Here is a 17,190-nt window from a genome sequence, read left to right on the forward strand (position 1 = left end):
TGTCTCGCCTTCTATACTAATCATTGATATTATGTTGATAGTCCTAGGTATAAAGCTAAGCTTTATTACAACTGTCACATAAACCTATCATTAATCAAGATAACTAAACAAAGACCAATGAACCTTGAAAATGAGGTCAAGGTCAGATGAAACATGCCAGGCAGATATGTACAGCTAACAATGCTTCTATACAACATATATAGTTGACCCATTACTTATAGTTTAAGAAAAATAGACCAAAACACAAAAACTTAACACTGTGCAATGAACCGCAAAAATGAGGTCACGGTCAAAGTAAACCTGCGCGACTGACATAAAGATCATAAAATATTTCCATACACCAAATATAGTTGACCTATGGTATATAGTATTAGATAAAAAGCCCAAAACTCAAAAACTGAACTTTGACCACTGAACCATGAAAATGAGGTCAGGGTCACATGACATTTGCCCGCTAGACATGCACACCTTACAATCATTCCATACAACAAATATAGTAGACCTATTGCATATAGTATGAGATAACAGACCAAAACACAAAATTTAACTATAACCACTGAACCATGAAAATGAGGTCAAGGTCAGATGACACCTGCCAGTTGGACATGTACACATTACAGTCCTTCCATACACCGAATAAACTAACCCTATTGCTAATAGTATCTGAGATATGGACTTGACCACCAAAACTTAACCTTGTTCACTGATCCATGAAATGAGATCGAGGTCAAGTGAAAACTGTCTGACAGACATGAGGACCTTGCAAGGTACGCACATATCAAATATAGTTATCCTATTACTGATAATAAGAGAGAATTCAACATTACAAAAAAATTGAACTTTTTTTTCAAGTGGTGACTGAACCATGAAAATGAGGTCAAGGACATTGGACATGTGACTGACGGAAACTTCGTAACATGAAACATCTATATATACAAAGTATGAAGCATCCAGGTCTTCCACCTTCTAAAATATAAAGCTTTTAAGAAGTGAGCTAACGCCGCCGCCGCTGCCGCCGGATCACTATCCCTTTGTCGAGCTTTCTGCAACAAAAGTTGCAGGCTCAACAAAAACTGGAAGTTAGGGACCATATTTTTTCGTTAAATACATTGAAATTTAAGAAATCACAGTGATTTTATAAGTGTAACATTGGGGTATCTTATTTTTTTAACCCTGATTGAGCAAACATCAAACAATTCATATTTTACTAAATTCAATGAGGTGATTTCTTTACAAAATATCTCAAAAATATCAAATAGAATAAGGGGGTCACCATGGTCACAGGCCTTATTTCTTAAAAAAAACAACAACAAAAAAACATCATGAACATGCTTGTCCTATCAAATTCAATATAATTATTTGTCCTTGATTTTAAACGGACTTTTTAAATATAGTTTAATACCAGTTATTCAATAGTTCCTATCTCTTTTCTGATTTAGCAATATGTTTGTTTCCAACATTTGACCATTCCTTTTACACTTAAACATATATCTGCTATAATTACCTATTTGACACAATTGTATTTCTTGATCTGACAATTCTGTCTTCTCCATTTCTGAAGCAACATCCTGGTATTTTCCATGTCTTACAGCCTCAAGAAGGTGTGTGTATGCATCTCCACCTTTGCGAATCAATGTGTTGTATAAAAGTCTATTACTTTCCTGTTGAGTGAGTGAAGAATTACAAATTTCCTCTTTTTCTTCAGTACTTAAAACATCAGACTGATACAGGTGGTCAGCTATGTCTGTTTTGGAGTCAACACCATGGACAAACATCATGTAATTCTTTTGTAGTTTAACTTTGTGATTATTCAACTCTGAAATATAAGAAAGGTATGAATGAAATATTCTAGCTCTCCCTCTTTCACACACATAATTCTTTTTCCAACTGTGATTGGCTGTTTTGTTAAAGTTACTACATTAAATATCAATTGTGGGAGTATTTTTTTGTGTTTGAAATATTGGTTTTATTCCAATACACAGAACAAAAAAACTGTACCAAGAGTGCATAATACGTAATAAATAGAATTACATTATGTATATATATATCAAATTAGACATGTAATGCATGTTAGACAATGAATGAACAAACCAGTATTTTTAAGATTAAAAGGCGGAAGATAGCAAGGGGATATTCAATACTCATTAGGCTGAGAGTCTAACAATGCCATAGTGAACTGGAGGCTCTTAAGAGTCTGTGTCACTCAACTGGAGCTATGCGAAACATGAAAAATGACCTTTCTCCAACATAACAGTAGACTACAATTTAATACATGACTGAAATCGCTTTCTTGTTGACCTTGTATTGCTGATATTTTGTTTATTGTTTTAGTTACTCCCTATATACTATCGATTCCAAAATTGAAATAAATGTCAAGAACTTAAAAGTTAGTAAACAAGAATGTGTCCCAAGTATACGGATGCCCCACTCGCATAATCATTTTCCATGTTCAATGGACCGTGAAATTGTATAAAAATCTTATTTGGCTGAAAATTAGAAAGATCATATTATAAGGAACATATGTACTGAGTTTCAAGTGGATTGGACTTCAGCTTCATTAAAAACTACCTTGACCAAAAACTTTAACTTGAAACTTGCACTATCATTTTCCATGTTCAATGGACCATGAAATTGGGGTCAAAAGTCTAATTTGGCTTTAAAATTAGAAAGATTATATTATAAGGAACATGTGTACTAAGTTTTAAGTTGTTTGGACTTCAGCTTCATCAAAAACTACTTTGACCAAAAATTTTAACCTGAAGCGGGACGAACGGACGAACGGACAGACAAATGGACAGACGGTACAACAGACGGACGGACTTACAGACCAGAAAACATAATGCCACTTTACTATCGTAGGTGGGGCCCCAACATTGTCTTTTATAAGCATGATAAGGGGTCAGCCAATGCTTTCTGTCATATTGGCATTCTCATATAATACCAATCATTTTTTAGGATAACAATTTCTATTTATCTCTTAAAGTTTTCAAGATAAGAGGCAACTATTCTGAAATTCTAAATAAATTTGTCTTTAAAGGGCAAAAACTCCCATAAGCAATTATCTAATAGCTACGGTCATGTATGAATTTTTGTTGACCTTGAATATCTGATAATTTTTGCTGTTCACAGTATCTACTTTTCTGTTTTTTTTCAAGATTATGGACAAACACTGGTGAATAAGTTTTCAGACATATAATTCTTTTGTATATATATATATATATAGGCCTTTTATTGTTGATAATTTTTGTTGTTTAAAAATTCTTCTCATCTAACATGTATAATTATCTATAATAGTGTTCAAGATAAAAGGCAAAAATTTACAAATAATTCAAAAATTAAATTTGAAGGGCAATAACTCCTGTAAGGAGTCACCTAGGGGTTTGAATCTCATTGGTTTTTTTTGTAGGTCTTATATATCTAATTATTTTTGCTGTTTGCAATTTCTACTTTTCTAATATAGTCATGATAATTTTTCAAATAGAAGGTAGAAAGGAGTAGGTTCAGTAAGACCCTTTTTTGGCCCCAAAATATAGCAGTTTTACAAAATTGTGAAAATGTAATCTTTTAGCTATTTACTGGAAAGTAGAATGCTTCTGCTTCATAAATATGGGCTGTTTTTGACAATACAATGCACAAATATCGGGTACTAGCATCATAAAGTCATGCTAAATTACTGAAATCTTCACAATTTTAGCATTTTAGCTAAATTTTAGATGGTTTCCGTCTTATATGAAAGTGGCCGCATTCGTGTTCATTCATAATATTGAAATCTAAGTTGTATTTGATGATAATACATAACATATATAAAGGTTGAGGATGAACACGGATGCGGCCACTTTCATTTTTGACAAAAACCATCTGAAAAGTGACGTTTTTTGGCATATTTGGTATTTTTTTCATATTTAAGCTTGAATCGGAGCGCTTTAAATGACTAAATAAGTCAAAATCTTTCACATACACGAATTGAATCAATTTAAATAGACACTTAAGTGTTTAAAAAGTGTCCAAGATCTTTCTTTAGATGAACCTGAAATTTGAGGCCAAAATCGGCCCTTACCGGACCTACTTCTTTTAAAATAAGATTAATAAAAGAACAGAGTTCCAATGTGCCCCGCTTGGCACATATTTTATATTTCCAAGGGGCATAACTCTTTTAAAAAAGTCGATTGTCAACCATTATAGTACTTGTCTGAAATATTGCTGATATTAACCTATAGTATAAGTTTTACTTGAAGATGATATTTTATATTTTGAAAGTATTATGAATCATTCTCCAAATGATGAGGTTCAAAAATCTTTATTTGAAAAAAAAACTTGAACTAGAAAATTGTAGACAAAAGAAAGTTGAAGGCTTGCTGCTTAGATCCCAAGCTAACTGGCATGAGAATGGTGAAAAGTGTACAAATTATTTTTCTAAATTAGAAAAGAAAAATTTTATTTAGAAAACCATAACAGAACTTATTGATGATGAAGGTCAGCATATTTCAGAGCAATCAAAAATTCTGATGGAACAACAAAATTTCTATAAAAATTTGTACTCAAGCAAAAAATTAGATTGCAATGATACATCATTTTTTAATCATAACATTAAGCTTACAGAAGAACAAAGTGATCTTTGTGAAGGAAATTTAACTTTTAAAGAATGTGCTGAATCTTTAAAATTTATGACCAATGGTAAAAGTCCTGGTTCTGATGGGTATTCTGTAGATTTTTATGAATGTTTTTGGAAAGATATTGGCCCTTTTGTCTTTCGATCTCTTCACTTTGGATATGCGGGGGGTAAATTTTCTGATTTTCAGTATCAAAGTATAATAACTTGCATTCCTAAAGAGGGAAAAGACAGACAGTATATTAGTAACTGGCGTCCTAATAGTCTTTTGAATACTGATATGAAAATAGTTTATGCTGTTATAGCTAATAGACTTAAACCCATTTTACCATTTATCATAAGTGACACACAAAAAGGTTTCATTAAAGACAGATTTATGGGTGAGAACACCCGCCTTTTATATGATTTGATGCACTATCTTGAGGAAAATAATAAGACAGGTCTTTTATTACTTGTTGATTTTGAAAAGGCATTTGATTCCTTGGAATGGTTATTTTTAAAAAATACTTTGAAAAGCTTTAATTTTGGGCCTTCTTTTTGTAGATGGTTTGAAACTTTATACTCAGGGGCTTCAAGTTGTGTTATAAATAATGGACACATGTCTAAGTTTTTTCATTTAGAAAGAGGTTGCAGACAAGGAGATCCTCTTTCTCCCTATTTATTTATTATTGGGGTTGAATTATTATCTTTGAAATTAAAAGGTAATCCTGACATAAGGGGAATTACTATCAATGATAATGAATCACTTTTAAGCATGTACGCAGATGACACATTCCTTATGTTAGATGGAAGGGAAATATCGTTGAGGGAAACACTTTCATGCTTTGAATCTTTTTATAAAATTTCAGGTTTGAAAATAAATGCTTCAAAGACAAAAGCACTATGGGTTGGAAGTAAAAAATATTCTGATCTTATTTTATGTCCCGACTTAAAACTTCATTGGTCACATTCAAATTTTAAACTTTTGGGGATTGAATTTTCTTTAGATTTAAGCTGCATCACAGAAATTAATTTTGCTAAGAAAATTAAAGAGGTCTCTGCAATTCTGAAGAGCTGGCAACATCGAAAACTTACAATATTAGGAAAAATTACAGTAATTAAATCACTTGCTCTTTCAAAATTGGTCCATTTATTGACTGCATTACCAAGTCTATCAGGTTAACAGAGCTCACTTCATTATTTTATGATTTCATATGGAATGGAAAACCAGACAGAATTAAGCGAAACACACTTGTTGGTGATATTTCACAAGGTGGACTTAATATGGTACATCTTCATTCATTTAATATCTATTTGAAAATTAGTTGGATAAAAAGACTGCTGGCAAACCCTAGCGGTGGCTGGCAGCAGTTGTTACTGGCAGACCTTATGCAGTATGGGGGTGAAAGGGTTTTAAATCTTCAGAAAGAAAAGCTGATTGAGATTGCTAAAATATGTAAAAATTCATTCTGGAAGGATGTTTTACTATGCTTTTCCGCTGCAAAACCTATTACTGAGATTTCTGTCAGTGACATTTTATCCTTAGATATTTTGAACTTTTCTTCTTTGGATGATTTCCCATATTACATTCAATGGGAAAAGGGGAATGTGCAGTCAGTAAGTGACCTTATTAATCGTGAAAATATGATTTTTTATAAATTTGAGCAATTTCAAGAAAAAATACAAACCAACAATTTTATTAAATATTATGGTTTGATATCAAAAATCCCTAACGCTATGAAAAAATACCTTAAAGAATTCTGTCTAAATCAAGATTTAGATAAGTCTAACACTGGTGATACTTTCTTAAAAAAAATCAGGTGTAATGTGAAAGCCAAATTTGTATATAAAAACTTAGTAGATGAAGTTATTCAACTACCAACAATTAAATTTTTGAAATGGGCAGAGCTGTTAGTTATTGATACTACAAAATGGTCAGAGTATTTCATGATAACAAAAAAGTCTTGTAGAGATGCTTATTTAAAAACCTTTCAATATAAATTTTTGCATAGAATTATAGCAACTAATACCTTTTTGTACAAAATCAAATTAAAAGATACCAAGTTATGTACTTTTTGTAAACTTGGAGAAGAAACCATTGAACATCTGTTTTTTGAATGCCCAATAACTTTTCAATTGTGGCAGTCTTTTTCCAATATTGTGAAACTTTGTTTTGTAAATTTTGATATCAACAAAGAGAATGTGTTTCTTGGTTGCAAACATGAGAGTTTATTATTGAATCTGCTAATCATAATTACAAAGAATTATATATACAAATGTAAATTAAATGAAACAAAACAAAATATGATTGAGTTAAAGAATAAAATAAAGAAATACCAATTTCTTGAAAATCATATTGCAAAGAAAAATGATAAAGTCCAAGTTTGTGAAAAATTTTGGTCTCCTTTACATGTAATATTTAACTAAGTGTTGTTTTCATATTATCTATGTTTAGTTTAGAGAAAAGAAATAATTTATAAATTGTGAGCAAATTTATTTCTTTAAAAAAATTGTATTAAAAAGAAAGTCATGATACATATTGTAACAAAACAGATGAGTGAAAGTATTAGTGTTGTATGTGAGTAAGTCAGAGAGAGAGAGGAGAAAAAATCAAATACAATTTATATGTAACCTAAAATATTTTTATTGTTAAACATTAATTAGTCAGAGATTCTTTTTGTATATTGCTATTTTTTTTTTTTTTTTTTTTTTTTTTTTTTTTTTCTTCTTATATATTCTGTATTTACCCCTTGATACCATTGTCAGGTGGTAGTGTAATGGGGTGTGTAAAATTCTGACTATTGAAAAAAAAAAAAAAGATAAAAAAAAAAAAAAAAAAAAAAAAAAAGTTTTATAAAAATCTAGCAAAATTGTACGTGTGAGAGCACTAGCGAGGCCATTTTCCATAAATGTAATATTTACAAGGGGCATAACTTAAAAAAAAAAGTAGATCAACCACCATTATAGAACTTGTCCAAGATATTGTATAAGTTTTATAACTAGAGGCTCTAAAGAGCCTGTGTCGCTCACCTTGGTCTATGTGCATACATTGTATTCAACAACATGAACAAAGGACACGCTCCAACACTGTAGACGGGAATAGAATTCATGACAAAAATCTGTTTTGTTGATCTTGTATTGCGGACAATTTAGCCAATTTAGTCAGTGATATTGTTGGCTTTTTTCAAAACTACCTCTACCCTTTTTTATTGGGAAAATATGCATCATTTTTATCAAATTGGGAAATTTACAATTGTATAATAAATTATGAATTTGACTGGAAGTTCAATTTGCAGACCCCCTTTCAAGAGGTAAACTCTCATTTGAAATATAAAGACCCCTTATTGTCAGTGATGATACATAAATAGACCCTAAAATCTGTACATACACATGTATATATAGTCATTTTAGACATGAAATTTTTTTAAATGAATGTTTTTCAGTTTGTATCCATGTTCAATTACTACTGTTTGGGAAAAAAGGTGTATTTTTGGGAATAATTTTAAGCCATTTTTTTTCCAAATTGGGATTTTTCTCCAGGGGAAAAGGCCTTTATTCTCCGGTTATTTAAGGCAAACAATATTACTGTTAGTATCTCTATCTTCTTTAGTTTTTGCTCAAAACACAAAAAGAGGAAAAAAATCCTCATTTAAGGGCAATCACTCCTATTGATAAAGAGCAGGGATGATTCCAGGTGTTTTCAAATGGGTCCCTTGAACATCAAGTTGGGAATATTTCTTCTAATTGGGGAATTTTTCAAGCATAAAATCTAAGACGAAATAACATTATTTTCCTGAAAAACGGAAAATGTATATTATTAAGTTTAAAGGGAAATTCCGCGATTTTTTACTTATCATCTAATTATGTTCATCTTAACATAAAAAACACATTTGCAAAGTTTTAAATTTATATTCCTTCTAATAACGGAGAAAATCAAGTATTTGTAACTTTTTTGGTTGAATTCTCGAGTGGGTCGTGACGTATTAGCCCGATTTATTGAATTCTGGGAAAAAATAAAATCTGTTTAACTCTTATAGCTTATCGACAATATACGTAATTAAAAGCGCACAGCTGACGAATGGTAGAAGTTATGAACCACAATATAAGAATGAACGAAAATGAATATGCATATACCGTTTTGTATTGATTGAATTAAACTCCTATAAAATTATCTCTAGTAAATGTTTTTGAATAAATTTAATTAATTATTGTTGAGATTTTTTTCATAAAATATTTATTGAACATTTTTACTGATATTGAACTGAAAATATTTCAGTTCTATTTACCGTTATTGTTTTGATAATCATTTCAATGCAACTAATGTGTGAGCAGAGTGTGTATATTATTTTGTAAAGGTCACTGTATATTTCTCGGCTTGAGGTCAATTCGTTTACCTTGTAGCTATTTAGCCGCAGGTGTGAGTTCAAGCGTACACAGGTATAAATGTTGTTATTTGGAAAGGATAAACAGAAAGGATTAGAAAGAGTATGCTGTCACGATGTTAATACACTAAGATTTAATACACGATGAGAATAAAGATACAATAATTAAATTGTGTAAATTAATTGAAAATAAAATTCAGATCCGTAATTCCGAAAGTGTATAAAAATAAAAGGAAACAATAATTATTTTTGATTACTTTCTTAGCGGCAATTGGCGTAAAGATTCAAATATGAAGCAAACAATAGTAGTTTTAATCTTTTATAAAAAAAACTAAATGCAATATTACCCAATTTGATATACCATTGTACATCTGTTTGATATCATTGACTTTACCGGAATTTCTTAACTTGTATTCAAATCTGGCTGTGTTTAAATGCTAATAAAACTATTGCAATTTTAAAGTTTTTAATTGACAAAAAAATACAACATACAACATGCATGATTTTTTTTAGTTTCTTTTTAACATTTTATTCTTACATAATTAAATTCATTTGACAATCATTTACACGAACTTTTTGTGAAAAGAATATCAATTATCTAAGCTAAGGCATTATTTCTTTTGAGGATTTTTGAGGATTTTTTTTTAAATTCTATGATAATATTTGTGCAATGTTGAACATGATAGCCGTCATTAATCCAAATAAGTAACACAGTAGTTGTAATAAAAGTTATATTTTAGTCATGCATAACTGATATTGACGAGTTTATAATAGTTCGTCCATACATCGTTGTTCTTGAAACAATCATTATTAGTATACATGTAAGTTTCCTGACGTATAAGAGCCATTGAGGATGAGCTCCAGAGAAATCAGACTAGTGGCGTTTCGTTCGTTTGTTTGTTGGGAAAGGAGAGGAAATGCAACCGCTTGTACAGATAAACGACAGAATTACCATACAAGCATTTATAGTCAACACAATCAGAAAGAGTTCCCATCGTTAGACGGGGAATATGAAGGCTTCCAAGAATGAACAAGTGACATGTCTAACTCTGAACAGTTAGAAAACAGACTATCGACATCGACCGCTTGTTCTTAATATTTGAAACTGTATGCATATATATACGTATACGTTTATGATATATATAGTGAAGAGTTCTTGCGTCTGACAAAAACTAAATTCCTTCATGGTTATATATTGCCATACGTTTATATTGGTTTGTAAGGTGATTACTCACAATCGTTATTTGAAAATCCTGTTTGTGAGATGTAGATTCATTTCAATACAGAAATTTCGTCTATATATTTCACAAGTGTATAACACGAAGAAGCTCTGAAGGTCCATTACTCCCATTTTGTTTGGGTGTGAACCATCGATGTTTACAGCAATATCACAGAATAAGATGATGATGGTAGAAAGAACTATGGGCGTCATGTGGCAAATATTACATGCATATCGGACAATGAGTTGTCAATCTGTATGAAAAGATTTCCAATACAACCATATTATTGAGAAGGAATGTTTACATGCTATACTCTCGCACTAGTATTACAGGGTTCTTGTGGCGTTCACCTTAGACACACATCTTTTTAACGATGTTTAAAAAAATGACAGAACCAATTTAATGTCATATTTCCCTATTTTTTAAATATAACTAAAAGTCTTTTATCTGACAAGAATACCCCTATTTAGCGAACAAGTAATTTATTCTTTTTTCTGTTATTGAATACCAAGAAAGAAAATAAATCCCGAAATTAATTTGAAACTTTGATACTCAAAAGTTTCCCAACAAAATATTCACATTCCCTGGGGATAATTAGTGTTCGTCCAGTGGCATATATAACAATTGTGATGACGAATTACTTCCTTTGTTCGAGAACAATCTTATTGAAATATAAATCAGTGATTTTACTAGGTCCACAGCTTCAATGAACCAAAGCAAAAGTTATACATCGACCTGTATTTAAATCAAATTGGTTCTCTTCTTCTTCTGGTATACAATAGTCTATCTACATTCGATGATTACATACTGTTGGCATACGTGGACTAGTCTATTTACAACACTTTTATCCCTATTTATTCAAAATATATGTTTTTTTCTTATGTTCAATGTATACATGTATATATTTTAAATTGCGCTATAGTTCCGTAACTTTCTATCCAGTCGTATAAACGAATCGTCGGCAAGTGCGTACATTTTTTTAAATCAATATTTCTGGTCTGTTCCAATCTGTCCTTCACTATTGACAATGACTATATATTACATTTTCCCAAATTCACCCTTGGAAAAAATATTTAAATAGATTTTAATTTCATCAAATCTTATTTTTTGGGTATTATTTATATGTTTATGAATTATATTCTTTACACCAGAAATGTTATTTATAAACAAGCGTATAAGTTTAGTAATGACAAGTAAGACAGAGTTGTATATATTCATCTGATAGTTTAAAATGGAAAGTTATAAGTTATAAGTTATCAGCCGTGTACACTGATCAATACCTGCAGAAGTGAAACGATGCATGAACTTGCAAGCCCGACAGGAAATCGCTTGAATACCTGGACGTGTCACCTCACACCCCTCACAATACCTTTGGAAGTAATACATTTAGCCATGCTGGTGATCAGATGAGGGAAGATCAAAATATATTTGTTTATTACTTTAAAGAATTATGAACAAATTAGATTTTCGAAAACAATTTTCACGGAACACTTATTTATGATTTCAACTTTGACTTTTCACCTAATTCCAATATCAACAGTTTAAAAACAACAGACCATGGTAATTTAAAAAAAGTAAGAATATTTTTCGTATCAAGTTAGTTAGTCGGATAAAACAACCGTACGATTGACAAGATATCGACACGCAATTACGACTACATCGGTTACTGTAGTTTTGTTTCTTTGTGGTTTATAGACATATCGTTTTTATTAATCGGGAAAGAAGACAAAATGGCGGATCGCAGAGAATTGATACTCTAAATTTAAAATCGATGGTGATCGCTTATCTAGCGGAATAAAACTTTAATATCTATGAATTTGAGCATTTTTATACAGAATGAACATAATATCAATTTTTGATTTTTTTGCGAAGTTTCCCTTTAACCTGTACACTGATGTTCATGTAAGTTGTAACATTTTGAATAATTCTGGATGGGCTACTGTTATTACATGAATATCATTGAACATGATGCACTAGTCTATCATCTTAGCTATAGTTACCTAGGCCTATTACAAAAACATATATTTCAGCTAACATAAAGCACTGAAAAAATCATTCATCGGGTATTTTTTCAACAGCAGGTCATCTCTATAAATTTACCTTAATTCAAATGGATTTCAAATTGAACTGGTCAATTGTCGAATTCAGAAAAGCAATTACAAAAGTCCATATACTTAATTGATAAGATATCTAAAGCATTGAATAAGTGTTCTTTAAAATTATTTGGATCATCTTCAAAACTTTTGAAACAGTTCAATAATGATATCGTATTTCATGAATGGTCTATCATCAACATTATTTTCAAAAAATGCTCAAACTTTTGTCTTTTGAGGAAATAATTTCTTTTACAAAACAAGTTTTCATCATATTATATAACCGGCTCTGCTGGACGATCTGCTTTTACGAGATCGGCGTCCATTAAACCTTATCCATCAATGTTATATCAAAATTTGAATTTGCTCTCTGCCGAGGTCTGCTTTGACACCCATTTTTATCAACCTGCTGGGCGATCTGCTTTTACAAGATCCAATACTCCCATAACATATTAATCAATTGTATTCGGCTGCTAAAATTGTTTCCCACATGTTGACATAATTAAATCGTTGTTACTAAGATGCGATCGTAAACAGCATTCTTTTTCCGGATTTTAAAACGTTTTGACAACAAACTATGAAAAATTATAGTTGCCTTAATCGGTTACAGAAACTTTTCCGGAAATATCTATTTTATTTTATTTTCCTGAATTGGGAATTCATTTTCATATACATTTTTTTGGGGCCGCTGGCCAATTTAAGGGCCTAAACTATATAGTGGAATCATCTCTGAAGAGTGACAGTCTACTAAACTATATCAGCACCATTTGACCTGTTAGTAGATCGTGACTCGCTGATCATTTTTGTGATTATCTTTATCTATTATAATTTTCTATCATACATTTTATATGGCAAAAGCAAAAAAAAAAGAAGGTGAAAATCGTTTTTAAAGGGCAATAACTCCAATAAGGAGTCGTCTGACCATTGCCTCCCTATTGTCTTACTTGTAGATGATGTTTGGCTGATCATTTTTGCCTAGCTTACTTTCTATCTGTCTATTATAATTTTAAGATATAAGGCAAAAATGCAAAAAAATGGTCAAAATCATCATCAAAGGACAATAACCATGATAACTCTAATAAATAGTCGATTGACGATTTCGACCATGTTGACATTTTAGTCAGTCAGAGCTCAGACATAAATAAGTCTGAATCTGCTTTTGACTCATAGAGGTCTAAATTTGTAAGTTTAAGGATAAGTCTCCCTTTAATGCAAAACAAAATACGACTTAAATAAATCAAATACTGTTAAGCAAGAAATAATTGACCAGAATCAAAAAGTTGCAAATGTCGACTCCTACAAGTCGATAAGTTATCAAAATTGGTTAACTTCAAGACCCACGCATATTTATAAAAAGGTCATGCATCTAAATCAATTAATGACAACATTGAAAGACGATGCTTTGTCTTCTATAGAAAAATATGAATGAGAGTGTAAAAAAATCGGAGATAATGTTAATTAATCTTACAAAACAACCACCTGGAACCACACTAAATGAGGTAAAACATCTGTGTTTAGTAAGGATGTTCAATTAAATAATTAAATATAGATAGCTCAAGTCCTTGTGAACTCTCAGACAGGTTTTTGCTGTCATAGGTGGTGTACTTTGGCCACCAAGTAAAATTAAGTTTTTTCATCAACATAAATAGACCTAAACAAGTCTGTCATTTTCTGACTTAAATAAGTCTTAAATTGAAAACACATTTTATAATAAATACATGTTTTGACTTCTTTAAGCCAAAAAAAAAATGAACTTGTTTATAAATGTCTGAGCTCTGGCTGTTAGTAGAACCTGTCTTGCTGATCATTTTAAAATTCTCTGTATCTATTACAGTTTTCAAGATTGTGGGCAAAAATGAAACAAAATAGTAAAATTTGTCATTTAAGGGTAATAACCCCTATAAGTCATTTGACAGTTTTGACCTGTTTGGACAATTGCAATTGGTAGAGCTCAACACTCAAAAATGTTTTGCACTTGTCAGATTTTCTCTCTTTATAATGGTTTTCAAAATAATAGACAAAACTTGCATTGTACCCCCTTTGTTCTATTTTTAGCCATGTTGGCCATGTTGGTTGGCAGGCGGGGTCATCGGACATATTTTTGACACTAGATACCCCAATGATGATTGTGGCCAAATTTTGGCTAAATGACGGACGACGAATGCCATGTGATGAGAAAATCTCACTTAGTTCGAGCTAAAAAGCTGGCAAGAATTGAACCCGTGAGAGCGCTTACTAGGTCATTTTCCATATATTTAATATTTCCAAGGGGCAAAACTCTTTTAAAAAAAGTCGATCGTCCACCATTATAGAACTTGTCCGAGATATTGCTGATATTAACCTATAGTATAAGTTTTATAAAAATCTGTCAAGAATTGTACCTAACAAGACCATACATAAGAACACAGGCATGGACAGACACACTGACAGACTGACGCCCAGTATTTCCATGTTCCCCGCTACACGTAGGACTAAAATATCATAATTAAAATGCACACACATCGACGGCACTAGGCTGATGATTCTGAAAGTTGATTTTTGCGCTATATATATGGTACTGAACTAAATGTATGTAATACATATAGGTATTTTTCAAAAATTTATAAAAAGTACCTATAGCTGTGAAATAGACATATAAACATAAGATATTAGTAGGTTACACTCTGTAACGAATAACAAACTTGATACAGGAAGAAATGTCAATTATAACTATATATGTCAAGGGCAACTTTCAAATTAGAGATACAACCTGTTTCAGTATGCATATTGAGGACAGAGGGACGCTGAATGGAGATGATCTACAGAAGACAGCTTTTGACAAGAAATTAGATTTGTGATATACATGATACACTGCATGTATATGTATTTTGACATTCTTTATTTCAAGAATAATATTTTGTACTCTTGAGATTATTATTACCTCTTGGAATGCAAATACACATACCGGTAGTCGATAAGATATAATTAGAGCACTCAAATTCAAGCTATTAACAATTTCATTTAACCTAGTTGACCAGTGGTAGATCTAATGAACCTGTCAGTGATATTTACCTAAGTACTGCTAAGCCTACAAAATCCAAACTATTTAAAAGTGTTGATAATGACACCTTCTTTTCTTGAAGTTATTTTATATAAATCTGGATAATTTCATTTCTTAGATTAATTAAATGTCCATAGCATATATCTTTTTATCTTGTTTTTGTCCAATTCTGTAATTTCATACAACATTTTTTGTACTATTAGAGTTGAGATTTTTGACATCATGCATTCCGTCACCACAGTTAAGCTAAAGTAACCTAAACTGAAACTAGAACTGCATGTACTGACTGTAAAAACAACAGAATCCCTATACATTATAACCTAAGATCCCGAGCCAAAGTTTTGTTGAAGTTAATGCAGTAATTTAAGAGAAGATCTTTTAATAAACAGCTCCGCCATGAGCGCATGATACACCCGTCTAATTTTTTACAAATAAATTTCAATAACTTCTGAATGTCATTTGTGAAAAACTAAAGGGAGGTTGTCTGAATTGATATAAACCGGTCACTAAAGTTTAATGAAAACAGCTCAAAGCACTTTAAAGGTATCCAAAGAGAAACATAACGGGATCCATCGGGATCCCAATGAAATCCCGGTGAAATTGACCGTGTGCTTTTTTTTCAATTGTACTGAACAGTCTGACCCTAGAAAATACTGTCATAAATATGCGGCCACTAATTTATCCGCATGCACCCTGTGCCGATTAATTAAGTTTTCTTTTCATATATTCAGTAAAAACTGGCCTGTAATTAATATTTTTATGCGATACTCTTAATTTAAATATAATACCGTTACGGAGACAGATCAACTTCTGGTCGATATAATATGGGGCGAGATTTGTCACTTTGACGTTAGTGTACAGGTAAAAACGTCATCAACATCTGATTACGCTGATTTATGGAGGACCAAGATGAATCCGATGCAGTTGTTTTCAGATAAGTTCATTAATATATTAATTTAACACGTGTTTATGTGTATAAAATGATTATAAATATAATTTATTGAGGAACTATGATTTTTATGGTTTTTATTTGACCAAATCAACACCAGAAAGTCTGAAAGCATAAACTGAAAATATATTTATTTTTAACATATATACAATGAATAAACTTGTTGTCACATACAGGCATAACTGGTAGGTATTTAAAAATTTAATTCATTTGTGTGAATGTTTATTTGGTGAAAATAATAAGTCGCTAGTTTTTTTATCTTCAGGGGATAAAAAAGGGGGAGGGTAATTAAATTTGATTTCAAATGGCTTCCAATCTACTGTATAAACATGCAATAATATTTTTATTGAATTTGTTGCTTCAAAACCTATTGAACAAATGATTCTTTGTGGATTCTTTTGTTAAATTTTAGGGGATTTAATGATATTTTTAAATGGAGCTGCCAACAGATTGCATGCAGATATTCCAGTTACCTAAATTTCATACCTGCCAACTTTTGAAAATGCCCATGGGGATTTTAGCGCGCGACAACAATTTCAAAGGTTACAATTCTACGGACGGCTATTTTGCACTGCTGTTTTGTGGTCTAGAAAAAGTGTCATATTTGTAAGATGAGCTTACATGTCTTTTTCTTAAGTTTATTTGCATAATTCTAGTTATTATATCAGCAGAAAATAAATATGAACATGTAGCTGTAAGACCAGGAATTATTTTCATGTGTAAGGGTACTAAATAGTTGTTGATTTTTCCAATTTAAAATTATACACAAAGAAGGACCTTTATCAGGTTGGAAACAACACCTAGGGATACCCCCTCAATGTTAGGACATTAAAAACCACTTTTTAAGTACAAATGAGCACACATTCATATTATTTGAAGAAACTTTTCCTAAAGAACTATACATCTTATGATCTATCT

General features: G+C 31.2%; 1 protein-coding gene across 1 annotated transcript in view; it reads right to left on the bottom strand.

Moving 5' to 3' along the window:
• The window catches only part of LOC143074156 (uncharacterized), a 72,332-nt gene that overhangs the window by 8,454 nt on the left and 46,688 nt on the right, over nucleotides 1–17,190 (bottom strand). The window contains exon 3 of the mRNA XM_076249705.1: nucleotides 1,505–1,816. Coding sequence (XP_076105820.1) covers nucleotides 1,505–1,816 — 312 coding nt within the window. The remainder of the gene's footprint in view (nucleotides 1–1,504; nucleotides 1,817–17,190) is intronic.

Source organism: Mytilus galloprovincialis, chromosome 5 (assembly GCF_965363235.1).
Source record: "Mytilus galloprovincialis chromosome 5, xbMytGall1.hap1.1, whole genome shotgun sequence".
NCBI classification, from domain to species: Eukaryota; Metazoa; Mollusca; class Bivalvia; order Mytilida; family Mytilidae; genus Mytilus; species Mytilus galloprovincialis.